Source organism: Diaporthe amygdali, assembly GCF_026229845.1.
Source record: "Diaporthe amygdali strain CAA958 chromosome Unknown NODE_8_length_1307975_cov_65_857355, whole genome shotgun sequence".
Taxonomy (NCBI): domain Eukaryota; kingdom Fungi; phylum Ascomycota; class Sordariomycetes; order Diaporthales; family Diaporthaceae; genus Diaporthe; species Diaporthe amygdali.
In genome coordinates, this window is record NW_026517028.1 from 356,752 (window position 1) to 382,599 (window position 25,848).

Consider the following 25,848-nt stretch of genomic DNA (forward strand, 5'->3'; position numbering starts at 1 on the left):
CGGTTCTTGGAATGGGACTTGTTCGCCAACCTACACGCGGATATGCCAACTACGACCATCCCAAGCCCCAGCTACACACCTACAACTTAGACATCGCCGTCGGTCGAGATCCTTCGGATCGGCGTACTCACCGGAAGTGTTCAGCAAGCTGCGACTCGACAAGGACCAGGTGCGTGTGAGGAATGTCGATTCCTTCGACCACACCATGCGCCAGCGCCCCGGAGAGCGCGCTGGGTATCAAGCAAGACATGTACGATTCGGACCCTGACGGGGGAAGAGGAAGACACAGGGATGTAGCTCCTCGAGCTAAACTCTTATTGCTTGATCTGGTAACTCGCTTGCAGCATGTGATATATGTCTCCTTGCGCCTTCTATCGCCATATCCAAATCGTGCATCTTCGCCGCCGTGGGGCATGATGCAATCAAACGTACATAGACATCAAACAGCCGCCCAACCGCTAAAAAGTGGTGTCAACGAGAGGGGCCAAAGGCGCGGGGATGCCGTCGCGCCTCAAGTCCATCAACAGCCTCGCCCACCAAGCCCGCACATGTCTCGAAGCTCTTACTCCTCGATGAGCTCGGCACCGGCAAAGTAACCCTTGTTCTCGATGACGCCCCGGTCCCTCACCACAGCCGTGTACTTGACCACCCACTGCGGCGTCAGCTCGCCCCTCAGGCCGTCATCAACGCCCTCAGCCGGGTCGGCCAGCACGCCGGCGCCGCGGACGCCCTGGCCCAGGAGCTCGCGCAGGGTTCCCTTGGGCAAGATGTCGGTGCAGTCGCTATGGACGAAGAGCTCGATGCCGGCGTCGCGGGCGAGGGTGACAAGCGGGGGCGGTACGTTGCAGCAGTTCTTGATGTTGATCTGGTCGACGGAGGGCCGGACGCGGGCGGCGGCCAGGAAGCGGGCGAGCTTCTCGCTGCCGAACTCGGCGATGCCCAGCTGGCGGGCCAGCCCCTCGTCGTGCAGCGGCTCGACCGCCCGCGCCCACGTCGCCAGCTCCGAGCCGTCGTCGCCCTGCGACGCGTTCAGCTTGTCCGCCTCCCACTCGCAGTCGCCCTCGAACGACATTCCCGGGAACGAGGCGATCAGCAGCGAGACCGACGACACCCCCAGCTCCTTGAGCACCAGCGCCAGCGCCCGCCGCGTGTAGGCCGCCCGCGACGCCACGTCCGACGTGGGCAGGTAGAAGATCTTGACGGTGATGTCGTACTGCGAAGGGTCCTCCTGCAAGCCCGTGTCGGACGACCAGTCTATACGGGGGATGTAGAGGGTGTTGTCATCGGCGGGGTCTCGCGACGTCCATGTAGGCAGCGGGGTAGGTGTTTTCGTGGTGGGCGTGGCAGGCTGTGCGTCGGTGGCGTCGGCTATGCCGTTGGGGGTGGTGGCGGCGGTGCCATTTGCGCTGCCGTTGGCGTGGCCATTGGAGGTCGGTGTCGCTGAAGCGTACTCCTGCTTGGCGGCGAGAAAGTTGCTGCGCAGCGAGTTTGTGAGCTCGAGGTTGGAGCGGTATGCGCCTGGCTTGCGGATGATGGAGGGGCCGCCGGATACGATGTTACTGTAAATGCGACAAGGCGCGGAAAATTAGCATGTGTCGGCGCTGGCTGCTTTGTCTTTTGGGGGTGTGGCACAGGGGACAATCGGGACAAGCCAAGACAACCCAAGACAGGCATTCAAAGAACAGGACGGCATACCCAGTGGAGAGCACCAGTTGTTTTGCCATGGTACTGCGTTGGCCTCTCGACAGTGATAGTTTGTGCTTTTTAGGAAGTATGCGGTCAATCAATGCTAGGACGAACTTCTTGAGCCGTTCAAAGAAACTTTGGGTCTTGAGGGCAAGTGGCATGGTGGGGGTTTTCCGATGAAGGGACTGCTGGGCCCGTTTGGCTAAATTGGGTTTGGTATTAGTAATGTGATCATGACATATTAAATATGTCTGTTCTTGACAGTAGCTCGAGCCGAAGATGTGCCTGAGCCCCGGCTTGTGATTGTCCTGGAGAGACCAAAAATGTCATCAATTCGACTGATGTTGTAATGATGAGCAGATGGGCAGACATTGACTATAGCTACCATTGCATTTTCGGGAGAAGGGCGGGCGATGGGCAGGAAGCAGTATCTATCTATACTGCACGTCTTTATAGTCGATGGACATGCAGCCTTGATGCAAGTCAGGATGGGCCCTACTTCCCTAGTGTAGACTACACCCCGCGCTGCAACCAAAGAGAAGAACCGGCAACGGCGTCTGCAATGGCATCTATCTCCATCCATACCCCACGGCCCGCGTGGGAGCTTGTGAAAGCTTGCTTCATCCATCACTCATCACCCATCACGCGGTGTCTGCAGCCCCGCGCGCCGGGAAGTGGCCATGACTAGGTGTGCATACAGGGTACATAGCAATCCTGGGTGGTACTTGGGCGCCACGAGTGGGGCCTGGCCTGCAGCGGCAGCGGCCAAAACAGAGAGACAGCGAAGGCGATAACCAACCCTTCAGCCCTTGGGGCTGTCTTTTGTAAGCGAGTTGCTCCAACTCCAGGGATACGAGGAGTGTCTTGTCTTGTCTGTCACTGTGTAACGGTCCACGATGTAGGGACTAAGGCGTGCCGGCCGCGCCTTGCCAGTAGGAGAGCAGTCTGCACGGCCAGCTTCACCTCATGAGCATTCAACCCTCTATTTTGCCATATTTTGCCATATACAACAATCCCACGTTCAACCTGCGCCTTCTTCTCGACTAACCGTCCAATAGCATCCTGCAACCCCCCGCCTCGTCGTCTTGCGTGATGCACTGGGCGTGGGGTCTCGGCCAGGTTCTGACCCGATTGGGCCTGGAAGATAGATCTGCGTAGATCCCCCTCTACTCGTTGAAATCTCTATTGACACTCTGAGCGTCCAATGTGTTCTTCAGTTTCAGCGGCTCAAGTATAGCGTGCACCGCAGTGAGCAAAGCCTATACCGCCGTGATCAGCCTGCCAGTGACAGGAGCTGGTCAAGTCTCGCGGCCCCGCTGCTGGGAGGTTTCCCACAACGCGAGGCCGGGACGGTCGTGCAGGGCACGTATCCAAGGAAATTGACACAACTGGTCATGAACAGCCGGCCAATCGCACAGGTGCAGCCGTGTGCTAGTATTCAGAATCAATGGTGACAATTCTCGCAGCTCCTCACCCTTCATCACCGAGACACCGCTGACAAACAGGGCCCATAGCAACAATAGTGAGAGGTCTCTATTCTCTTCTTCCAGGGCGGGTGTGAAGTGTAGATCTTGAATGGCGCTCTTCAGACGACGGCAAAGGAGAGGGTAACCAGAGCGGTGAGGCGTCCGGCCGTATTCTGGTAGCAAGGTGGTCATGAATGCCATCATGCCCAGATTAGCGATTTCTTCATACTGTCCTCCAGATGAATTTAAGGCGCGAGAGGAGCGTGGCTGCTCTTGAGGAATGGCGCCGACCAAACGGTAGAGGAGCCAGATTATCATTTCCATGAAGCACAGCGGGTCGAGCCTGGGGCTTGCCTCCCGAGTCATCCTGTTGAGGACTCCGGAGAAGGCCACGGCTTCAAGCATAATATGTCTGGACTTTGGAGGTGTGGCATTGGGGAAATGTACTTTGATGATATCGAGAATGTCAAGACCGGGTGAGATGGCGTTGGACAGGGCTTCGGTTCCAAAGAGAGTGCGTGAACCGGTTTGCAACGCCAACTCTGCATCGACCCTGATATTCATAAGCCTGAGCTTCTGCTCGATCTTCATCATAAAGGATAAAGGAGGCGCTCAAAATGAGACAGCAAGAGCACATCAAAGACTTTGGACACAGGCACGAGTACGCACCTTAATGCCTTCAGCGCCAACACGCGATTCTCCTCCAAGAGACTGTAAATCCCGCCCCTGAGACGGATCATCTGATATAGGCCATGCAGATGCACCAGACCAGTATAGTGCTGATTGTGTACCTGCTGATACATGACGAGGGCAACCACGGCAGCTATAGCGCTGTCCGAGACAGATTCGGGGCCGGAAAGCTTGGAATTGACCAGCTCATACGCCTTTGCGATATGATGCAATGTCTTCGGGGATATGCTGGGCTTTCGCTGGTAAAAGTCAACGTAGGATGCTGTTATTGCCAGCGTAGAATGGAAGTCTGTGACACGTCAATGCTATAGAGAACTTGAAAGGATTCATGGTCTTTTGTGCTCACATGCTTCATCTTGAAGGATACAATTTACCCAGATCGACTTGATTATATCAAATTTTGAGCAGAACTGAGGCGGGAACAACTCATCACTGATGTCGAAGAACCCTGGGACACTTATGTCAGACAAGACAAGTCTTAAGAATCAAAATATAAATCTTAGGAATGGACATACACCTATGCATCAGTCTGATAGACTCAGAATCGAGTTGTTGCGGGAACGATGTGAGGCTCAGGTCGCTCCACAGCAGTTGCCTGGACTTCGCCGCCGATGCCGTCACAACACCAGGAGCGGTCCAGGTCAAGACGCGCTTGATGGGGTACAAGGCGGTCGTCTGTTTCCTCGTCGAGCGGCGTGGCCTGCCTGCATTCTTGCCTTTCATCACATGGGAACGGATTATGCGCCGCTCGGCAGAGCCTATGCCCGTCTCTGGTCCGCCACCCTGGTCGATGAATTGCAGCGCCATGGAGGCATGTCGGATTGCTTTTACCGGGCTCAGGGGACTGTTGGATAAATCAAAGAAGGGGTTTGAGGTGATGAGAGGCCAGCAAGGAAGGAAGGCGAAGGCCCGGTTGGCGTGAAATCTGATAGGTCGAGACCATGTAAGCCGCCTTCAACGAGCCGCTAGTCCACAAAAGGGCAATGATATCTAATTCGGCGGGAAGCGAAGGAGCACAAGCATGTACCATAGTAAGCTGGCAAATGTTGTAGGAGTGCGTCTGAGGGTGGTTTTCGATATTCAGGCAAGCGCCCATATACGTACAGTAGTACTTGCAAGGGACTGGCAGGGCTCAGAGCAAATGCCGAGGAACTTCTTCCATGGAGTTGAGGCTCGAAAAGGAAAGTAATATCTGATTGGGCGTGGACAACTCCTTGGCGGAACGTCCGTACGTATGCAGCAATTTGCAGCTTGTTGTACTGCTCAGTGCTGTCGAAACAAGGTCGGAAGCCTACCTAGAAATAGAAATATGGAGTGAAAACCTGGAATATATCCAAATATATAAAGTCTCATCGTCCTCGCCAGTGTTGCCTGTACATCATCCTAAGTCACCACTGGCCAACAATATTTAATTCTCGACTTGATCAGAATCTATCTCGACACACGATCCTCAGGATCGAAAGGTGTTTCACGAAACGGCACAGACAAAATGGTCATGCTCCGTTTGACTGCCGAGCAGTACCGAAAATTGCCCATACTGGCAGATGAATCAACTTGCTCTGGGAAGACCTACATCGTCACAGGCGGCAACTCTGGGCTGGGCCTGGAAACTGCACGGCATCTTGTCGAATTCAAGGCCTCACGCGTCATCCTGGCCGTGCGAAATCTCACGGCAGGCGAGAATGCTAAAAAGGACATTGAGCAAACGACGGACCGTAAGGGGGTGGTAGAGGCAAGGACTCTAATGATATTCGATCAAGGATTCATTCTAACCTACAATAGGTCTGGCACATTGACATGGCGTCCCAACCATCTATTCAGGTTTTTGTCAACAAGGTATCCGCAGAAGTAGACAGGATCGATGGCTTTGTCGCCAACGCCGGTGTATTGCTGGACTCATGGTCAACTTCAGAGGGCATGGAGACCAGTATACAAGTCAACGTTGTGAACACCTTGTTTCTGGGGACCCTGATGCTGCCTAAGTTGAGCGCGGTCGCCCGTGAGCTCGGGACCCAGCCCACGCTTGTTTTTATCGTCAGCGTCCTGGGATACACGGCTAGGAGCGAAATGGACAAGAGCCGTGATGGTAATATCTTTGAGGGGTTTAACGACCAGAAGAAGGCCAATATGAATGCAAGGTGAGAGAACGTCTAGACCACCTGTGCGTCTACAGTCCCGAGTGGGTCCCACTAACATGCTGGCTGCACCAGATACGCGCTCACGAAGCTTGTAGAAGAGCTGGCCGTGCGACAACTCACAGCAGCGGTACCTGTTGAGCGCACAGGTGTCGTCGTGAACATGGTGGCACCCGGCCTGTGCCACTCCGGCTTGGGCAGGGACGCCGGTTCCTTCACCAAGGCGATGCTCTCGGCGATCAAGGCCATGATGGCGCGGACTTCAGAGGAGGGCAGCCGAACAATTTTGCATGGCTTGGTGGCTGGCGGGGAGAGCCACGGCAAACTGCTCTCAGGCTGCAAGATCAAGGAATTCTGGGTGCCTGACTGGGTTAAAAACGTGGAAGGGCAGCGACTGCAAAGGGGCATCTGGACAGAGCTTGTCGAGAAGTTCGAGCATGTTGAGCCTGAGTGTGTGAAGCAACTTTCGGGCTTGATGTAATTTGTGGCAAGAGGTGGAAAGACGAACATGCAGCAACTTACTCAGAAAAGGTAAATGTAGAATTAATCTAGTCCGCAGTACTACGAAGCCAAAGATTTGGCGTCCAATGTTCGGGTAGATTCCTCAGTCTTGGTCCTGAGTTTGGAAGCTCTTACCATCTCTACAAGGGCCTTTATGAGTTGACTCTCTGGGATTGTTAGGCGCTTAACGGCCCGTGCACGACGTGAACCAGGGCTATCGATAAGACCCTTCTTTACTGCTATGGCTGCCCAGGATGATCCACCTGGGCACCTGTTCAATGTTGCACCCCTCGTGGCCAACCCAACTGATTGACTGCCCAGCAAATCTTCGTCAGGACAGTTATTAGTGACGACAGCCTCCGCTCTCATTGCCAATCCACACCACCCGACTTCTTATCACCTCATCGTCGGATGGGATTGCCATCATGGCAATCAACTATTTGATCCTGCTGTCCCGGCAGGGCAAAGTTGTATGTTGTCCTCTGTCATCATGGGCCCCTTTTTGCCTCGCAGCGCAGACCTGACCCGAAATGCACGTGCAGCGTCTTGCGAAATGGTTCCAGACCATGTCCCCCAAGGAGAAGGCCAAGATCGTCAAAGACGTCTCCCAGCTAGTCCTGGCCAGGCGAACCCGCATGTGCAACTTCCTCGAGTATAAGGACACAAAGATCGTCTACCGCCGATACGCCTCTCTATTCTTCATCGCCGGCGCCTCCTCCGACGACAACGAGCTCATCACGCTCGAGGTCATCCACCGCTACGTCGAGCAGATGGACAAGTACTACGGCAACGTGTGCGAGCTCGATATCATCTTCTCCTTCACAAAGGCCTACTGGATACTCGACGAGCTCCTGCTGGCCGGTGAGCTGCAGGAGAGCAGTAAGAAGACCGTGTTACGATGTATTGCGCAGCAGGACTCGTTGGAGGACATGGAGGTCAGTTAAGCTTTTCCCTTCGCCTTCAAATTACACACCGTAGCTGCCGTTGGTTCGGACGTGCTTGGTTGCAAGGTTACCCACCCCTTGGTCGTTGTCGCCCTCCTGCTGCATTCCTCGCCATTTCTCAACTCTGCAGCTCGCTGACGCCCTTCCACTGTCGCCAGGTCGAGGACGAAGTGACCAAGATCATGTAACGCAGCTGGATACATACTATTGCCTACCTACATATATGCCCCATCTACTTATGCCCATCTTACACTGGGAAAGGTACACGGTCGTGTGGCGTCTTGCTCCGGCTAACCGACCTACAACACACTCAGGAAATGGAACGCGTGAAAGACGCACTCAAAGATGTCGGCATACTATGATGGGCTGCCTGGAATGAGACACCCATGGGCGAGATTACGCAAGCTGAGGCGCTCCATGAGAGCACGAACAACAGCACTTGGAAGAGCGTGATGCATGGAGTCAGGCGTTCTAGGTTCGGGCAAGGAGGTGAACAAACCAATTCTTCCCGAAGCACATCGGGACCAACAGAAATACTATTGGGTTTGAAGAGGTCGAACGAGGCAGGTCTCGGGGAAACACCTGTTGACAGATAAGGTGCCGCACAGGCTAGGAGGTATGCAAACCTGCGGATTGGGTGCTAATAGAGACTTGCAAGGTCTGTCCTCGACGAAGAGGTCCGTTTGCGGCAGACCAATTCAATCCACCCACCTCGATCCAACCATCGATTCATTTGTTCATTCATCGACCAGTCCATCCATCCGTCCATCCAGCCGGGCGGACTGATGCACGTTCTAACGTCTCAAGGATCGCAGCGATCCAACAAGCGAGTCCAGGGAGACTCGTGTGTATCGGACCTGACTTGACTTGACTTGACTCTCTGGCTGCCCACGGGACGCTACTCGTGGTGGCCGTCTCGCTCGTCATTCGTCATCCCTCGCAGGTCCCCGCATCAATGCACCCGAGCAAGCCACCCACCCACCTGCCTATAGTCCCTCAGGGGCTGAGCTCGACTCCTTTGTTGTGCTGTCCCTCACAGCTCCCCTCTCCCCCCACCCCCATAACGACTTGGCACTTAGGTGGTCTCAGCCCATGTGCCGGGTCTCTTCCAGGGTTGCTTACCGAGACCCAGTGTCAGACAAACAACTGGCGACTTCCTTGGATTCCCCGAAACGCCTGCCCGACTGCCCATCCGCCCGCCCTATGTCCATTGCGTTATCACCACCTACCGTATCTCATCTCTCCTCTCCTGAACAAACCCCTTGCATTCCTTACCAAGAAGCACATCAGCCTTGTCCAGATTACCCTCCTTACATTGTGTCAATGGCCTTTTCTGCCCAGTAGATTATCTGGACGCTATCGCGTTCTGGATTGCGACTGCAAGTGCACTGCGACTGCACCTGCGATTGCCTGACCGACTGACAGCCAGGAACCCACCCGCCTGTCCGTCCTCCACACGATTCCGTCACAACCGTCACAAGCAACTGCATCATATCCACGCATCCGATCCAACTCCTGTGATTGCCACGCCCCTTTCACCACCTCAGCCAACAAGCGATCAGGTTCATCCGTCATCTGGTCCCGTATACCCCGAGTACCAGGCTGTACCTCTGTGATCGGACCCCTTAGTCGCGTTCCATTTGAATGACGCAGTGGTCCCACGATAACATAACTCCACCGACTCGATAACACCCGAACCCACGACGCCAATACCACACCACGTCTATTGAACAGCACTCTTCAGCCTCCCCGAGTTCGAATCTGCAAGATGAAGGTAAGAAAGTTCAGACTGACTTCATTCTAACCTCCGCAATCACAAGGATCATGCAAGACTGACCAGCTTCTCCTAGTTCCTACCTCTTCGCGACTTCGACGTCGTCGCCAGCGCGCTCAACTTCGACACACCCGATTGTCACGTTACTGGCGGCTGCGATCTGTACACGACCAAAGCCGCAGGCTCCGACAAGAAGCTCTACAAGAATATTGACAAATCGCTAGAAACACAACATGCCGCCCTGCTCAAGTTCGGGTCCAGCTTGTCCCCTCCCCAGCGCACAAACCTCAATCTGTCCCGGTCAAGTCCGTTCGGCCCTCTTTCCGACATCTCAAGTCGCAGGACATTCGCATACCTCATCGCCACACTGAACGCGTCACATCCGGACTATGATTTCAGTCATGTCCTGCGGCCCGCCGACTTCAAGCGCGAGCGCATGTTGAGGAAAGTGGTCGCCAATCTCGACACGACCCTGCATAGCGCGCGGCCCAACGCTCCGTCCACCACCGAATTCCCCATGACCTCATTACTCCCTCCCAGTAAGAGGACCAAGGCTGCTGCCGCTGACACGGGGTCGTCGCCCCCGGCCGTGTCCGGCACGGAGTCTCCACCATGGGGCCCCCACATGTGGGCCTTGATCGATAAGGAGATGACTCTCAAGGAGTGCACCGTCTTCTCGTACCAACCGAGCTCGAATCCGTTCGATGAGGAAGCTGCCGCCATTTGGAGCCTGCACTATTTCTTTTTCAACAGGGATCGCAAGCGCGTCGCGTATCTCTACGTACGGGGTGTGCCCGTGGTTTCACATAGCTACAACCCACCCTCACCGCTCCGTCATCGCCAGCGGAGCGGCGCCATGTCGCTCACACCCTCGTCATCAACGGGTGACCTGCGCAAGCGCAGGCAGCTGCAGTTCGAGGACGCCGGCGCAAACAAGCGCGCCAGGTACTGGCTAGGCGATCGCGAGGCCGAGCGGATACCGACCAGCGACGACGAGGACGATTACGCGGACGACGGGCTCTCGTGGAACCGCGACAAGGACGGCGTGCTCGAGCTTGACGAGTTCGCGGGCAGCTACGAGGACTATAACGACGATGATTTCAGCGACGACCTCAGCGACGAGGCCTCCGAGGACGACCATGGCGATGAGCATGAGACAAGTCCGAGGCTCAGCGCGTTGCGCGGCATGAGTGAGGATATCGCGGGAAGAATGGAGATCGAGTAGGCTTGGCCGGACTCAGGCGAGCTGTCTCTGCTGACTCCTTCTCCTGTCTTCGTTCTTCACTTCGGACTTGTCTCGCTATTGGACATGGCGTTTCTTGGATCTCATCTGCATACGGAGCGCGGGCTGGTTGGTCACACTGCTTCAACGCAGTAGCTGTTGGGCCGAGAGTCCATTATGGGATGATACTTTCATTTCGCTCCCTTAGTATTGCTTCGCCTGAGCAGGATATTTCCCGGTCAATAGGAGCCTCGTGGTCGACTTTACATGCCCTTCACCCTATTGGCCGCCGCGACCGGCACCGCGCAGATCGGGTCTTTGGCTGCTTGCCTCGCTTAGTTTGCTTTTAATATTGTACTTTTACGCGCAAAGGCATCGATCAAGCAGGGGCACACACAAGGAGCCGTCTTTCTTTATTTCCTTTTTCTTGGCTTTAGTTCTCAGGGTTTTGGGAGCAATGAGGTTGGGACGGACGGAGGTGAGGTTTGTTTGCGGCAAGGCGTTTTAGCATGTGAATTATCGGTTTTCCGTGGGTCTGGGGTCCGTTGATTCGGCCGGTGAGAGCGGCTCTTTTTTTATTTTTTGTTTTTATTTCCCTCTGGTCCTTCTCTTTTCCTACTTTACCTGCTGCTTGGCCACAAACATACGTGCCAGGGATGCAGAAGCCCGCGCACTGGCGCCCTTGACAGTCATTGCGGACGTCGAGGGGACGTGGGACAGTCTTGACAGTAGTAGTCTGGCCGACTGGACATTTGTGGAAATACCAGAATGCATGTGAAATCTGCAATAAATTGCTTGAAGTGACCTGTGTGATGTATCGGTATATGTGGACAGGAGGGAAGACCTCCAAAGAGCCGCCGGATCCCTCCAAATCAGATAGATAAAAAGGCGCAGATATGGCTGCGATTGCCACCGCGGTCTGTCAGTCTCCCAGACACTGTTTGTACGCGCTTCAACACAGATTACTGCTTGTAGATATCTTCTCAATGTCCATCAAGAGCAAGATCAATTCCAAGATCTTTGAAATTACTTTGAGCAGGAGCCTTATCAGGAGGGCTTCACTGAGAATCGTGTGGACTCCTTGGAGCAATGCATGCATGGTATTCGTCCTACGATGATCTAAATACTTTTTTTTGTCGCGATTCTGTCCATTCTTAGTGAGGAATAACCGTTCCGATAGAAGTCGACCGAGTTTCGGGCGCAGCCTCTGCGCTCTTCCGACGCCGTCAAAAGAGAAAGTTGCCGATGTCCGCATCCGCATCGGAAACTAAAACACCCATATTAAGGAAGTCAAAATGGACCAAGCATTCCGTTCAGTTAGTGCCGCGGGAAAGGGGAAGAGCAGAAACCTCGCAATCCACATCCGTGAGCCGTAATCCGTGATCCGTGCGCTTTACACATCTACTCCGCGGTGTCGAGGTCGTCGTGAACAGGAGGAGGGCTGTCCAGGGCTGTTGCATGTGTCAGCAAGTCGCTGGGGTGATCTTGGCAGCTTGTGTGCTTACGCTTGCGGTCATCGCCGTTCGCGCCGTTCTCACGGCGATCCCGGTCATCCCTATCATCCCGCTCCCGGTCATCGCGGTCACTGTATCGGCCAGGTCAGTATCTACCACGAGGATGCCCGACTTGCACTGTTGAAGAGGGGTCGTTCACTTACCGGCGGTCAGGAGATCGCGAACGGTCGCGAGTGTCACGGCGATCGCGGTCGTCATAACGGTCGCGATCACGACGGTCATCCTTGCGAGGAGAGTAGTCGCGAGCACGCCGGGGGCTGGGTGTGCGGCGACGAGGAGAGCGCGGAGGGCGGCGGTCACGGTCACGGCCAGAATCGAAGCGCCAGGATGCGGAAGGAGGAGTACGGGCCCACTGCGGCAGCATTAGTGAATGGACGTTGGTCGATGGCGACTGCGATGAGCAGCAAGCTTACCTCGATCTTCAGGATGTCGTCGCGACCAATCCGCTTGTTATGCATGTCGTGGTAGGCATCATCAGCATCACGGCGGTCTTCGTACTCCACAAACGCAAACCTGATCTTGTAGTTAGCAACCAGTATCCCGCCGGATGCTCCGGTATAGAGGGTATGTATGCTTACAGCCTGCTCGAGGCGGATCGAGGCGCAGGGATGTCGCAGCGGACGAGCCTGCCATAGCTGTGTCGGATGATGTCAGTAGAGTCAAACCAAGCGAAACGGACAAAGGTTGTCTCGAAATCTGCGATCGCGTCGTCGCCGCGTCGAGGTAGCGTCGCAGGCTCGGATGGATACCGTTGTCAGGCGACTTGCCCGGTGCAAAGCCACGCGTGTTTGTTTGGAAGCGTTTTGTCATCGCCGACCGCTCGATCGAAGGGGGGACGATGGGGGCAGGGCGGAAGCATGGCACGACGGTGGGTACGACACGACGGTGGGTATACATAGCGAACACTTCGACGCGAGGGCGAGGGCGGCTGGGAGGATGGAGGAGGCCTCGATGGACTGGACTGGACTGGACTGGACTATTGACTGGAGATTTGGGTGGTGGTGGTGGTGGGTGGGCTGAGGAAGGAGGGATCGAAATTACCGTTCGAATTCGTAGGCGAGGTCGCGGGCACGAGTGCCGTGGCTGAAGCCAGTGACGTAGAGAGTGGTACCGCCACGAGACATCTTGTCAGGATGGAGTGGTGATGCGGTTCGTTGATGAACGATGGGGGGGAGGAGGTTGTGGTGTTGAGCAGAGCTGAAGGTCGGAAAAAAGTGAGTGGCCTTTCAAAGGCTGCTGCTGCTTGTTTGGGGGGGAGGCTCACGGGTGGCCCGTGCGCCTGCGAGGTCCACCGCGCGGTGACCTCACCGCTGCAGCTACCTCTCCCAGAGGTCCCAGAGGTCCCCAGAGGTCCCCAGGCGAGCCAGGTGCCTAATCAGATCAGCTAATGTAGGTACGCCGGGCTTCCCGAGGTGGACGAAGCACGGCCGAGGTGAGTGAATGGACCAGATGGAGTAGGTGAGGTGCTAGTCTCGATGGTAAGTTCCGAACATTTCATCTCTTCCAGGGTCACTAACACGTTTTCAGATTATTAGGAACCAGGCCTATTTCCTGATGTGGATTGACACTATTCATTTAGACTGACTACATCATCCCCCCAATTGGCGGGGAAAACCTCTCACAATATCAAGTACAGGGAGCACAGAACCGAGGGGCCAGTAAAGATGCCCAACCAAAAGTTGATGTTTCCCAGCGTTTTCCTGCCCTTCATCCACTTCGTCCTGCTCAGCTGGACAAGCTTTGTCAAACTGGGTTAGCAATGACACTGCGACAGTTACCGGCGTAAAGCTGCTCTAGGAAAAGAAATTGGGCACTCACCGGTAGCTGTAACATCTGCATAAAGAGCAGGTAGCCTCTGAGCTTCTTGAAAATACACCACATGACCAGCTCATGCACCAGTGCTGACAGGAAGAATGTGAACAGCGTCGCCGTGTGCTTGTTGACCTTCATTGCACTGATCGAGCTGTGGTAGACATGCCTCAGCAGGAAGTTGTGGACCGGCCTGTTCCAGTCTCTCGCAAACTGATCCCAGCTGATCGAGTTCCACCAGTCAGAATAGAACTCACGGTCGGCAAAGTAAGTCAGCTCGCCGAGAAGGTTGAGTATGGCTTCCCAAATAAGGTACCAGGTCAGGAGATATTCCATCATGAAAGGGAAGATCAAATCCGACAACAGCCACGGAAACTCCTTGAAGCGCTCGACCAACGACATCCCGGATTCTTTCATATGGACCGTCTTCATTACCACCGGGTAGATAAAGGCTTGAGATACCATCATCATTACAAAAATGACTCCAAAAGTCGCAACCGCCTTCTCCGCCACGTAACCCCAGTCGATACGCTCGGACCTGGGGTATTCGAGCTCGTAGACCAGGGTCGGAAAGACGATGTACTCGTAGTGATTTTGATAAGTGATGTTGTTGGGATACGCCCTCTCAGCAGTGGTCGCTTTGCCCTGAAGCTCCTCGGTGAGCCCATCGATCTCCCACTTGATGATCTGTTCGAACACATGGATCTGCTCCAGGTCGAGGGGCTGGGATGACTTGATGGCTTCTTCGATGCCCTCTAGGTCCTGACTAAACGTCTCGCAGCCTGAATGGAGCGACTGGCGCCTCTGCCGTACATCGTGCCTCGAGGGTCTGTGGGCAAGATGGTCCGTTGATATCGATGAGGCTGTCGGCTTAGTCTGTGAGGGTGATTTTACAGCCTCGACGTGCTCTAGTTGCTTGAGCTTCTTGAGCAACTCTGCCCTCTTCTTGTAGACGCTTGACAGATAACCATTGTAGAACGCATAGCTGTGCTGTTTCATCAGCATGACCAATGAGTGCATCACGAAAAAGACGGTGTGAGACCAAGGCCACTGCCGGAGCTGGGTCCATCCAATGGTGCTCCCGATGAAGGTGGTCTGCCACACGTTCTGGAGAATCCACCCCGACGAGTCCCAATCCATATACCCTTTTTGTACAAGGAGCTGTAGAATCCAGCTAACACCGGTGAGACCACACAATACTCCGTCAGATATGAGCAGGACAACAACATCCCTTTTGAACATGTGCTTCATTATATCATTGGTGCCGAGTGGGCTGCCCGTATTCTTCCAGTTGTCTGCTCCGATCTTGAGCAAGAGCATGGCGATGGCGATCCAGAACAGGGTAAAGAAGCCATGAAAAGGACTGTTGGCGGCCGCGACATTCTGCCTGTCGAAAGTGGAGAATTTCCTCGTAAAGACATAGTCACTGAATCTCCCTTTCCGTTTCTTACCCGACTCTGGTTCCTTGGCCTGCAATATATTAGCTCCCTTCCTTTACAACGCGGGACATTTCGGTGCTCACCCTCTGCATGCCACGTCTCAGGATCTCTCGAAGCTCCTTGTCATCCGACGCAATGGTATAAACTTTTGCGCCTCTGAGAGACGCCACATCCTCGAGTGTCCCATTCTCAGAAGACGCAGAGCTCGGAGTCGCAACTTCGCTGGTCCCCTCGCTGGCCTTTGATTTGCTGCCAGACGTCGGATGCGCAGCGGCCTGGTTCTTCTCTCGCTTCCTATTCAATCGAAGGACGGCGATCGGCTTTTGCGATTGCTCGTCATAATCCTCCTCGCTAGCGCTCTCCGAAGGCGTCGATATCTTCCCGCTGTTGGCTAGTTGCAGGGCTTCCCTCAAAGCCCGTGGTGAGGTGTTTCTTGTGAAGTAGGTCTCTTCAGTCGATTTGTTATGAACGGTGTCCTCCTGGGTCCTGAGGTCAGCAGACCCAGCTGCCCCGTTCACAGCCATCTGACGAGCTGTCAGCAAGTGAGATGGACGTGTGAGATGAGTGTGAACAATGCGATGCGATGCGGTCAAAGCCTTTGCCGGGCTAAATGTAGTCTTCTCCTGCGGTGGTTTTGCGTTGCGAAAAAGACGAATGAATGTAACAGCGGGGTGCGCACCTTGGATTTATCAAAGGCGACGTGAGCTGTATTGTACCGTGTAAGAGCTCTCTCTCGGCCGGATCCAGCGGGAGGTTAAGCATCAAGAGACAGATGTCATCCGCGAGGGCGTGCACTCCGAGAGAACCGAAGGCCGAGTGTTTTCTGGGTCTTGTCGCAAAGCTGTGAAGAAATGGCGTCGATCGATGGATCCTGGAATGTGTTACCGTCTGTCGACTGATCCGCCACGGCTGTTGGCGTACAGATGGGCTCCTGTCACTACTCAGGGGCAGATCACGGAGACGATTGCGAAGCAACCCACGCCAGCGTGGTTTCCCCGAATTGAGTGAGAGTTTGTTTGGAGATGACAGATCAGATCAGACGGGAGCCCCAAGAGCAGGAACGACACGCTGTCTCCTGTTCAGACCACAGCTCCTGCTTTGACTTATCCGGACTTATACGCGGTCACCGGCGTGCAGACGGTACGAAACAGCCCCCGCAGAACCAGCATGGGTGGGCATCTCATCTCAGCTTGACGTCAAGTCTCCTCACAAGTAAGCACAAACAAAGAATTTCTCAACTATTCGCGGTGCGCAGCATCGGAATATGATTTACGATTTACACTAGAGTCAAGTGCTCTTCTCTAGGCCGCCTCTTCAACCCTTGCTTAGGTGCATCATGAGTTCTAGTTCCAAGCCTGGAAGACTCGGCTTGCTGAGATATACTCGGAGGGTGATGTACCACATGCTGAGGATTAGAGAGACACACAGGGTTCCGCACATGGATTCTGCTTGTGATGTCGACGGACCTCGGGAATCTCTCAGGCCTCTCGCGAGGCTGAGAATGGCAGGATTATGCAATGGCGTGAATATTGGACGAGTGCCAAATACTGACTTACAAAGCAAATGATCAAATTGCCCAAGTGGTTTAGGTCTGTTGTAGTTAGTTGCTTACAGTACTCTTCTAGCACGTACGATCGATCATCCTGTCCGCAGATGTACCTAGCTAGGCACATCAGCACAGCACAGCACTGCAAGCTCTGGATGCACAGAGCTCCCGGGCGGACGCAGCGGTATTTCGCCGATGCCGCTGTTCCCACCCAATCAGAGCCCTCCAAGGCAGAGAAATTCCATCATCGCGCAGGAGCAGGAGCTCCATCTCTTCTGCTCAACATACGACCGCGACGGACAGTGCGTCCAGCAGAGAACGAGCCTCACAGACAGACTCTGCTCAACGGAAGCCACGGGCGCTGCAAGCTCCTGACAGACAAGAGACTGGCCAGCAGTCCGCATTTTCCCGAACGGAAAGGAAGAGGATCCCACGAGCATCGCCACCGGGTCCGCCGGCCGAGGCCGTCAGCTTCCTAAGCTCTTTTCTAAACTCCGACATATCCGCCCCCTTCCTTCAACGTACCTTCGATCAAATCCTACGAGCATCAGACGCACGGGCAGCATTCATAGCATCCCGTCGCGCCGGTCTACAACTACAATCCGAGCAGCCGCCTTGCTCTTCTCCCAACCCGCACGAGCACGACCGACCGCAATAGAAGAGGCGCCAACAATGCTACGAAGCTCCATGTCCGGGGCGTTCCGGGCCTCGGTGCTGGGCCGCCAGCCCACGACGACAGCTTCGGGAGCTCCTCTACGAAGGCTGGCAGCCCAGGGTGGCAGCGCAAACCCCACCAGTACTATATTCGCACCAGCGAGAGCTGCCAACAGGCAGGCAGCCGCCACGGGGGCGAGGCCCTTCGGCACTGTGCGGACGACATTCCTGCGGAGCCCCTCGGCAGCATCAAGAACGACACAACAGGCGACACAGTGGCTATCACAGAGGGCGCAGAAGCGCACCTTCAGCTGGACGTGGGCGCGCCGGTCGGGCGGCGGCAAGGGTGCTGGAGCCGGGGCCGGGGCCGGAGCGGAGGCGGAGCCACAGTCGCTGAGCGCGCGCCTGCGCAAGCTGTCGCGCGAGTACGGGTGGGCGGCACTCGGCGTGTACCTGGGGCTCAGCGTGCTCGACTTCCCATTCTGCTTCCTGCTGGTGCGCATGGTTGGCACCGACCGCATCGCCGAGGTCGAGCGCTGGGTCATGGCCGGCGTGAAGAAGATCGTGCCCGACTCGGTCAAGGAGCGGTGGCAGGAGTACCGCGCCGCCCTCAAGGACGCCGAGAAGGAGGAGCTGGGCGACAACAGCGCCAGCGAGGGCATCGAGAAGGTCGGCTGGGGTGTTGAGAAGGCTCAGGAGAGGCACAAGGAGGAAGCGAGTGAGTCACGCCCCCACGAAATCCCCTACGTAGTTCTTGTTCCCTTCGTCCCTTATCTGCCTGGTGTTCCTGTCTCAAGTCTCGCCTATGCTGTTGATGCAAACCTGTCCACGATGCCAATCCTGCTCTGTCCAACGCACAGCTGGGCACGCTGAGGGAAGCGGGCGGAGCAAGGGAACACCGCATCACAACTGATATGGCTTCGCTTTCGGGACCGCTAGTACTTTCCTCGATGGGATTGGGGGCAAAAAAGCCAGATAGAGTTGGGCGCCCCAGTGGCCCCGGGTGTTTCGCCAAGTACAAAAGTCCTCCAGCTGACATGCGCATGATTCCCTTAGGTCTCGCGACGCAGCTCGCCCTGGCGTATGCCATCCACAAGAGCTTCATCTTCATCCGGGTGCCCCTGACGGCGGCAGTGACACCGAAGGTGGTCAAGGTCCTCAGAGGATGGGGCTACCAGATCGGCAAGAGGAAGCCGAAGGCACGGTAGAGCAGAAGCACGTAATGCAGCATGATCTACTGTACCTGACATCGAGGCCTGCTGTTGGGGGCCTGATGATGCGTGCCGTTGACGTAAATCTGACCTGAGGTATGGTGCCGGGTGGGTGGGCTCCTGCATCTGTGCGGCGGGCTTTCCGTGCACGTATAAAAATTTCTTAGAGTTGCATGGCATTGCATGAGCATCAGCGGCGAGGCGCAAATGGGGCGGTAAAACCAGGGGACCTGGGCAACTCTAGATGTCTGCTTTGCACGTTTGTGTGTGTATCCATGGCGGGAAAAGGCATAACAGCACAGCTCAATAAACCAAAATTGGCAACAACTGCCTCCACGAAGCTACTAGAGACACCGCTACTCTCAGAAGTACGGAGTAACATGGTTATCATGACTCTGTACCAAGACTGGCAAGTCAAGATTCTGCTCCAATCCAGCGCCTGTTCCACTATGGCCCAGCCTGGCGGCATGCGCGCGCACACACTAGTGTCATGACATTGGAGGAAGCCGCATGAAGGTCATGAGGATCCCCAGCAAAGAAGACCGTCTGGAACGAGTCGACACCTTCTGGAAAGACGCACGGAATACGGATGGAAGGCATATCGAAGCTTCTTGGCCGCCCAAGCCGCCTGAGCAACGGCAGAATATTCTTGGCGAGCGAGGGCTGCCCTTGCCGTGACGCCTGGTCTAGACCACTCGATCCGACTGCGGCAGAGAAAACACACGGCACCATCGTGCCAGGCTCGCCGAGACCCAAGGACAACATCGGCCGATCACGGCAAAACCCTGGGAACATGGTAGCAACTGCCGTCTTCGCCAGCTTGACCTCGCACCGCGCGCCGTTGAGTATCTCTTCGGCGTCTCCTTGAGAAACGCAACTGTAGTGACCTGTCGACCCGTTAGTGGTGAAGTTTACCCGGAGCATGAAACTGTCGACGCCGGTTTGACACGATACAGGCGTGTATGGAGGCGGGCATATTGCGGGCGCAGGGCTAGTGGCGCCGGGTTTTGTGTCTTGGCTGAATCGGGCGCTCGTCTGTCATCTCACACCACAGTGGAAGAAGCGTTCTAGAAGGTTGGCCACGCGGAAAACCTTGATGCTAGTCCCGCCGGTTATGGCGAGAGGACGGGCGGAAAAGATTGGGATTCGAGGTCGATAAGGTTCAAATGACTTGCCACCCAAGACCGCACTTTTGTTTGACTGGCCTTCCAAAGCGGGTCAGCATCACAAGAGGTATGAGCTGGCAGCTCGAGGCGTTTCGAATGGGGGCTGAATCGCCGCGGTACGCCCTTTCCAACGGGAGATTATTCACGCGGAACGAGAGCCGCGATGCTGCCAGGTTGTTTGCCGTTGCCGTGGTATAAGCATGGTATCCCGTATCAGGATAGGCGAATGCGAATCAAGGTGGTTTTATTACATTGAAAGGCCATCTCCGCCGCGAGGGTTGAAATCCGTCGGAATTGCCAAACTGACTTGGGTGATGATGGCACAGTGGGTACAATTGGGAAACGGCAGCTTGGCTGTCGTCATCGCGGAAAGGGTTCCTCTCGTGCCGCTGCCAGCCGTGAGAGTTTCTGGCCTGAGATGCTGTGACAGCCACGGTTGGCGTAACGCCGAAAGCATGCGATTCCGGGCTGTTTGTCCGCTGATTGAGTCAGCCCTATGGCAGGTGGGCAGGCAAACCGACGTGCACGTTTCCAAAGGAGAGGGCATCGTGACGACACGGCCATGCGACGGGAACAATCACTGGGGAGATGATGACTCAATCATGGTCGCCAAGCCGAGATGAACTGACTCTGCGCAGTGTCCATGAAGGTCCCGAACAAGACATTCCGCAGCTTGGGAGAGTGTCACCGTGGGGCTGTTCAAAAACCGGGGCAAGGGTCCAGTTCAAGCTGTGCCCTTGCTTCCGCGCGTGGACACTGGACAGTCCCCACGTCGGGCGGCTGGCAGGCTGGCAGGACACGCAGAGTGGGTCCAATTGAGACGTCCCATGTGCTGTTCTGACTGTAAGAAACAATAAAACGCAGGCATTCGGGAGGCGGGTGCGGACTACGGAAGGCGGAAGGTCATGCTGCGTGCGGGTGTGCATGTCTCGAGGGATGTGGGATGAGGATGGGGAGGATATTGGGAAGGGGCTCGATTGTGGCGTGCGTCGTAATGTACTCTACCGCATACTGCATGCATATGCATACTCCGTACACCGGGGGCACGCATACAGTACTGTGGTGCACATCGGACTGGCAGCCTGGTGAACGTGTGTATAGTACATAGTACTGTACTGTACTGTACTGGACTTGCAGTCAGTACAGACTGGATGCATGTGGGCATTCCGCAGATGCAGTCAGTGGCAAGTGCCGCCGAGCTGTCGTCGATGCGAGAGCCTGTGAAACAAACTTTGGGCGACGGGTTGGTAGCGCGTCACAAAGGCCACGGAGGTGAAGCCGAAAGGGGAGAAGGAAAACGAGGTCCGAAAGCTTAATCGTGGGAAGTGGGCAACTGGATCGTCTGTGGTCCTTTTTTCTGTCTGGAATTCGTGAAGATGCGACGAAGAGGGACCCACAGCAGAGGCAAGATTTACAGTGGCACGTATCCGCAATGGAAGGATCCGTCCCCTGCCATGTCCTGCCCTTGCCCTGCCCCAACCAAGATGAGGGAGTTGCCAGGGCTCGCATCCGATGTCCTGAGTCCTGACATGAGGTGGTTGGGGTTGGTGCTGGTGTTGGCGTGTGCGTGTGCGTGTGCGCATGTGGTGCACGGAGTATGCTTTGTGCGAGTGGATCCTGAATTGATGTATGGGTGGATGGGTGGATGGGCGTATATCGAATATTGATTGAATTGAATGAGTTGATTGATGCAGCCCAACCAAACGGCTCTGCTGCCTTTCCCTCTGCCCCTTACCCATAGCCCACCACACCCACCCACAAGCCCACAAGCCCACAAGCCCACAAGCCCACAGCCTATACAGCCTGACAGCCTACAGCCAGGCAGCCCACACAGCCCACTTTCCCATCTCGCGCCTTCCCACCTGTCTGTTTTGCCCGACAGCCGCACGGCAGAAATAAGGTTCGCGCTAGGAAGGTGTCAGGCCCCACTAATGCACCCTTTTCCCGCATATGTCGGCCACTTCTGGAAAGGGTTGTGAGATTGGGTACTGTACCACAGTACATGTACATTGCCTCCGTACCTCCCGCCCTCCTTACATAGTTCAGAGAGGCACGGTACCTCGATACCTGGTTACCTGATACCTGCGCACATTACACCGTACCTATGTAATCATGATCAGCGTCACGCAGGTGGGCCACAGAGGATTCAGGATGATCAGGATCCTCAGGAGGGAGGGCTGGCGCGGTTGCGGTTGCTGCTGCTGCTTCTGCTGCTGCTTGCTGCTACAGCACCTGGAGCACACAGTATTCCCGTTCCTAGCCCGGATTCCTGTTTATCCTGCAGCTACATGTATCTCATGCTGATACAGCCAGCATTGGCCCGCAGATACAGGAAACCGCACGCTGAAGGAACTTCCCTAGGGGGGCCCGATGGCGTGGAGCATGTCCCACATGTGCTTCGTTTGCAATTACCTAGGTGGTGCTCCCGGCACCTGGTCTGGGCCTCGCCTCTCGTGATCCATCGGCCCATCAGTGCCAGCCCCGTATCTGAACGAGTACGATCTGACGATACTTCCCTCTTTCTGTCACACACAGTCGCACACACGCATATACACCCATACCCCCAAGAGTTGCCTAGGCAGGTAGGTAGGGGGCCACGGTCAAGGGTTGGGTATAACACGGAATTGAACGGCTGCCATTCCCCAATTTTCTCATCGGTGGTACCACGTACAGTACTTGGCGCGCTCGGCATCGCTGGTGCTGCGCATGTACCTCGACGGAGACCCGGTTCCCAGTCCTTGCCTGCACCGGACCGGCGAGATGGTCTGCATCTACCAAAGATAGACGAACTAGATGGACGTTTGCGAATATACCACCCAGACGGATAAGTGCCTGATGACAGCTCTCGACGCGAACAACGGTGAACCCTTTGCTGCTAGTCAACCAACCCCTCCCTCTTCCAAGGTCCCTTGCTCCAAGGCCCCCCCCCCTCCAAAAAAATCCATTTCGTCACAGCCCGCCACCGAAACATGGCAAACTTCAAAACTCTATCGGCGAGAGATGGATGATTTGAGTTTCGACTCCAATTCTTTTGCGGCCCCCTCCCCTGTGGGATGGCAGAATCATTAGCCAGCGCTGATCCTCCTGGGACCAAGCAGAAGCAGAGCAAGGGCAGCAATAGCGTCATTATTCTTGCGTCCAAACTTTAGGGTTTCCGTCAACCACGTTTCAAGTACGGGGAGTTTTCCTGCTGGCCCATCGATCCCTTTCCTCCCTCCGCCCGCGGGTTTCGCGTCAGCGACCCTTGGTCTGATGTTCCCCGTTGTTCGCCACTTTATTTATATTCGGTGACCGGCAACGAGGCCGTCGACTTGACGTGTCACGACGAGAGGCTGGGAGGAACCAGGCCCGGGGGCGGGCGGGGGAGGGTCTGGCACTGCTCCTGGGGGGGCCGGACGATGGAACCTGTTGTATCCGAAAACTTTGTCCCAGTTGTTTGTTGCCGTCCCTTCTTTTTTGGAATTTGATAATAATACTCATCGTCATATTATGCGGCCGACGAGCAAGGAGAATGAGCAGCAAGGAAAGACAAAAACATAATCAATCACTGCTGTGGGCGGCGGAAGAGGACCCCGTGCCGGTCACCCGTGCTGACTCGGAGCAGAAGCCATTCGTGGATCTTGTCATGATGGCATAACCTGATTTGGATCAAACCTTACCGTCGGCTGCGGCACTGATCGACCAACTGGCGGAGACATCTCCGGCGGCGCAATTCAACCCAGATTTGCGGTGCTCGTCGGCGAGGTGAAAGCGATCGTTTTTGGTAACTTAAGTCGACGGTGGGAACTATGAAATTGGAGCCTTGCGGTCGCCGAGAGGCTAGGGGCAAAGGCACTGTAAAAGTTAGACAGCCTCGTCTCGCGAAACCCGAAAGCCAGCTTCGCAGCAGGCTGATGGTTTAGTTCGGCGGGAGGAATAGGATTAGGATTGGTACTTTTGTTGATTAAAGTGTCGTAATAGGAGGACGCGTAACGCACCGCTTGATCTGAAGAATGTAGGTGTGTCACGATGGGTCCACGATGTGGGCTGCGTCTGGACGAGGTTGGCTACCTCAGGGCATACAAAACCTTATTTCCAAGCTCAGGCAGAGGCGCCCAGCAAGCTGGCTGGCTGAAGCTGGGCGGTGGACAAATACCTAGGTACATGATACAATACTCCGTGGTGGTAAGAGTAAGTACTGCAGCTCTTGGGAATTTGGGCCGTTGTATGGACACCTCTCGAAGGGTATCCACCGTTTCATCTTGCTGTTGATCTCGGCTGTCATGACAGACGGACGGATGGGTCTGGTCTGCACAAAAGTCTTATTCCCCAGCCAAGAAGGGCTGTTTTCCGTGCCGATGTGTATTTGTGCATGCACGTACCTGCTGCCATCTCGCTCATCAATGCGCACCTCTCGAAACGAAAGACTAATCTATAGGCACTGCACTTCGTATGCACATCATCGGCCCTCTTCTCCAACCCGAGCCCAGGACTACGGGCCCGCGGGGTGTTCAGATCAATCCTGCGGGCATGTTATAGTCCATGCCATGCCATTATGCCGTGCTTGTCTGTCCACGGTAATTTGGCATTGGCAGGTACATGATATGTCTGCACGCACACGCAGCCAGTCTGGGTACCCGCAAGGCTGTCCCAAACTGGTTACGGTAAGGGGTGGGCCCATACCCCTACGGAGGTGGTACGGATACGCACACGGGCTTTGCAAGCGCAGATCATCTGGATTAGACTTTGGCAAGAATGTCATCCGCTTCTGGAAGGAGTGGGGACCAACAGATCACAGATCTGGGCCAGGGGGGGTGGGGGGCAGCAGTGCAGCACCCGCAGGACAGGACAGGGCAGGGCAGCGTATCGCACCGCGCCGTGAGCTGTCAAAAGCTCATTGCCCGGCAGGATGGGCTGTTGGGAGGGGAAAAAAGTCTGCCAGTCACTCGCCAGCCCAGCCTGCACCAGCCAGTCAGGGCGGCTGGGCAGGCATGAAGGCAGTTCCCAAACCCCCCAGAAGCTCCCCCAAGTACAGACCGCCGCTTGCGTGTGCTGTACAGGGAGTCGGAATTCCCGTGGCGAATCGATCCGTCTGATGTTTCTGAATCTGAATCCCAAGGGTCGGAGGTTGCCCACGAAGCTGGTTAGTCCGGCACGGCGCCTGGGCTGCTGGGCTGGGGGTCCCCAAAATCCAAAATGCGGAAATGCCAATGCCCATGCATTACGATGCGAGCGAGCGACAAAAGGACCAGCTGGACTGCGACTGTGGCAAACCTTAGACCACCAACAACCGGGGCGAACGAAACTACCGCTACCACGGAGCACTACTGTTACTGTTACGACACTCTGATCGTGGAGCAACACAACCCTCATGTGGGCGCCGAAAATGGGTGTCACAGCCGTCGGGACGGCCAGTCAGTCCCTATGCTTTGCCCCAAGTCAAACTCTCTCCTCTCCCTTATAAATAATTACATCATCTCTGGGGCCATGGCCTGACGATCGAGAAAATCCTACGGGGGTTAGCACCGTACGGAAAAAGACTACACGGTTGCATCACCTGCATGCTGCATGTGTCGTTCGTCGGCTGAACACCGGCTGAAAATTGAAGGGCTTGGCGCCCAAACTCAAACGATCCTCCTTGCCTGCCGCGAGCAGCTCGAGCTGTCGTGTCTTTCGGCGTGTGGGAGAGAGTGCGTACTTGTGTGTGTGAGGCAGTGAGTGAGGCGTCTGTGTGTCCCTCTCTCTCTGTGCTCATGCTCATGGTCGGGTCGGATCTGGTCTGGTCTGGTCTGATCTGGATGGATCTGGGTCTGGGTCTGCACAGGTCCTGCACTACTGCAGCCCCTACTGCACTGCGTACACAACCTGCGCCTGCTTCCGAGCGAGCGGGCGAGCTGGGAGGACCCGGGCAACACCATCTGCAATCAAGATTAGCGATCGGACCTGGTGAGTCTGGACTTGTGGTGGAGACCCGGCGAAGAACGGCCCAGACTCGCCAGAGACCCCAAAACGAACAGGCACGCCCTCACAAAAGTTGGGGGCCGCAGCTACGGGTACGGGAACAGCAATTGTGAGGAGACGACGATGAGGAGGAGCGCAGCAGCAGGTGGAG

The 25,848-nt window shown here is 55.6% G+C and overlaps 8 protein-coding genes across 8 annotated transcripts; 4 read left to right on the forward strand and 4 right to left on the reverse strand.

Moving 5' to 3' along the window:
* Window positions 1-127: 127 nt before the first annotated feature.
* J7T55_013340 (glutamate-cysteine ligase modifier subunit) lies at window positions 128-1,847 on the reverse strand (the record flags this gene model as incomplete). The annotated part of the gene is made up of 3 exons (XM_053141126.1): window positions 128-230; window positions 567-1,559; window positions 1,696-1,847. 3 exons carry the CDS (start codon window positions 1,845-1,847, stop codon window positions 128-130), a joined length of 1,248 nt encoding a protein of 415 aa, XP_052995683.1.
* A 1,137-nt stretch (window positions 1,848-2,984) lies between these two features.
* On the reverse strand, window positions 2,985-4,649 carry J7T55_013341 (uncharacterized protein; the record flags this gene model as incomplete). The annotated part of the gene is made up of 4 exons (XM_053141127.1): window positions 2,985-3,705; window positions 3,822-4,131; window positions 4,189-4,290; window positions 4,358-4,649. The coding sequence occupies 4 exons, from the start codon at window positions 4,647-4,649 to the stop codon at window positions 2,985-2,987; spliced, it is 1,425 nt and encodes a 474-aa protein (XP_052995684.1).
* Window positions 4,650-5,331: 682 nt separating this feature from the next.
* J7T55_013342 (short-chain dehydrogenase reductase family protein) lies at window positions 5,332-6,458 on the forward strand (the record flags this gene model as incomplete). The annotated part of the gene is made up of 3 exons (XM_053141128.1): window positions 5,332-5,557; window positions 5,689-5,980; window positions 6,053-6,458. The coding sequence occupies 3 exons, from the start codon at window positions 5,332-5,334 to the stop codon at window positions 6,456-6,458; spliced, it is 924 nt and encodes a 307-aa protein (XP_052995685.1).
* Window positions 6,459-7,008: 550 nt separating this feature from the next.
* J7T55_013343 (clathrin adaptor complex small chain) lies at window positions 7,009-7,610 on the forward strand (the record flags this gene model as incomplete). The annotated part of the gene is made up of 2 exons (XM_053141130.1): window positions 7,009-7,413; window positions 7,581-7,610. The coding sequence occupies 2 exons, from the start codon at window positions 7,009-7,011 to the stop codon at window positions 7,608-7,610; spliced, it is 435 nt and encodes a 144-aa protein (XP_052995686.1).
* Window positions 7,611-9,190: 1,580 nt separating this feature from the next.
* J7T55_013344 (uncharacterized protein) lies at window positions 9,191-10,421 on the forward strand (the record flags this gene model as incomplete). Its single annotated transcript, XM_053141131.1, has 2 exons — window positions 9,191-9,196; window positions 9,273-10,421. The coding sequence occupies 2 exons, from the start codon at window positions 9,191-9,193 to the stop codon at window positions 10,419-10,421; spliced, it is 1,155 nt and encodes a 384-aa protein (XP_052995687.1).
* Window positions 10,422-11,819: 1,398 nt separating this feature from the next.
* J7T55_013345 (MBOAT family protein) lies at window positions 11,820-15,704 on the reverse strand (the record flags this gene model as incomplete). Its single annotated transcript, XM_053141132.1, has 10 exons — window positions 11,820-11,869; window positions 11,924-12,003; window positions 12,076-12,284; window positions 12,346-12,445; window positions 12,511-12,567; window positions 12,612-12,860; window positions 12,974-13,129; window positions 13,555-13,670; window positions 13,751-15,211; window positions 15,264-15,704. The coding sequence occupies 10 exons, from the start codon at window positions 15,702-15,704 to the stop codon at window positions 11,820-11,822; spliced, it is 2,919 nt and encodes a 972-aa protein (XP_052995688.1).
* A 1,217-nt stretch (window positions 15,705-16,921) lies between these two features.
* On the forward strand, window positions 16,922-18,588 carry J7T55_013346 (uncharacterized protein; the record flags this gene model as incomplete). The annotated part of the gene is made up of 3 exons (XM_053141133.1): window positions 16,922-17,028; window positions 17,110-18,098; window positions 18,437-18,588. The coding sequence occupies 3 exons, from the start codon at window positions 16,922-16,924 to the stop codon at window positions 18,586-18,588; spliced, it is 1,248 nt and encodes a 415-aa protein (XP_052995689.1).
* A 450-nt stretch (window positions 18,589-19,038) lies between these two features.
* Window positions 19,039-19,515, reverse strand: J7T55_013347 (uncharacterized protein; the record flags this gene model as incomplete). The annotated part of the gene is made up of 1 exon (XM_053141134.1): window positions 19,039-19,515. One exon carries the CDS (start codon window positions 19,513-19,515, stop codon window positions 19,039-19,041), a length of 477 nt encoding a protein of 158 aa, XP_052995690.1.
* Window positions 19,516-25,848: the final 6,333 nt, after the last annotated feature.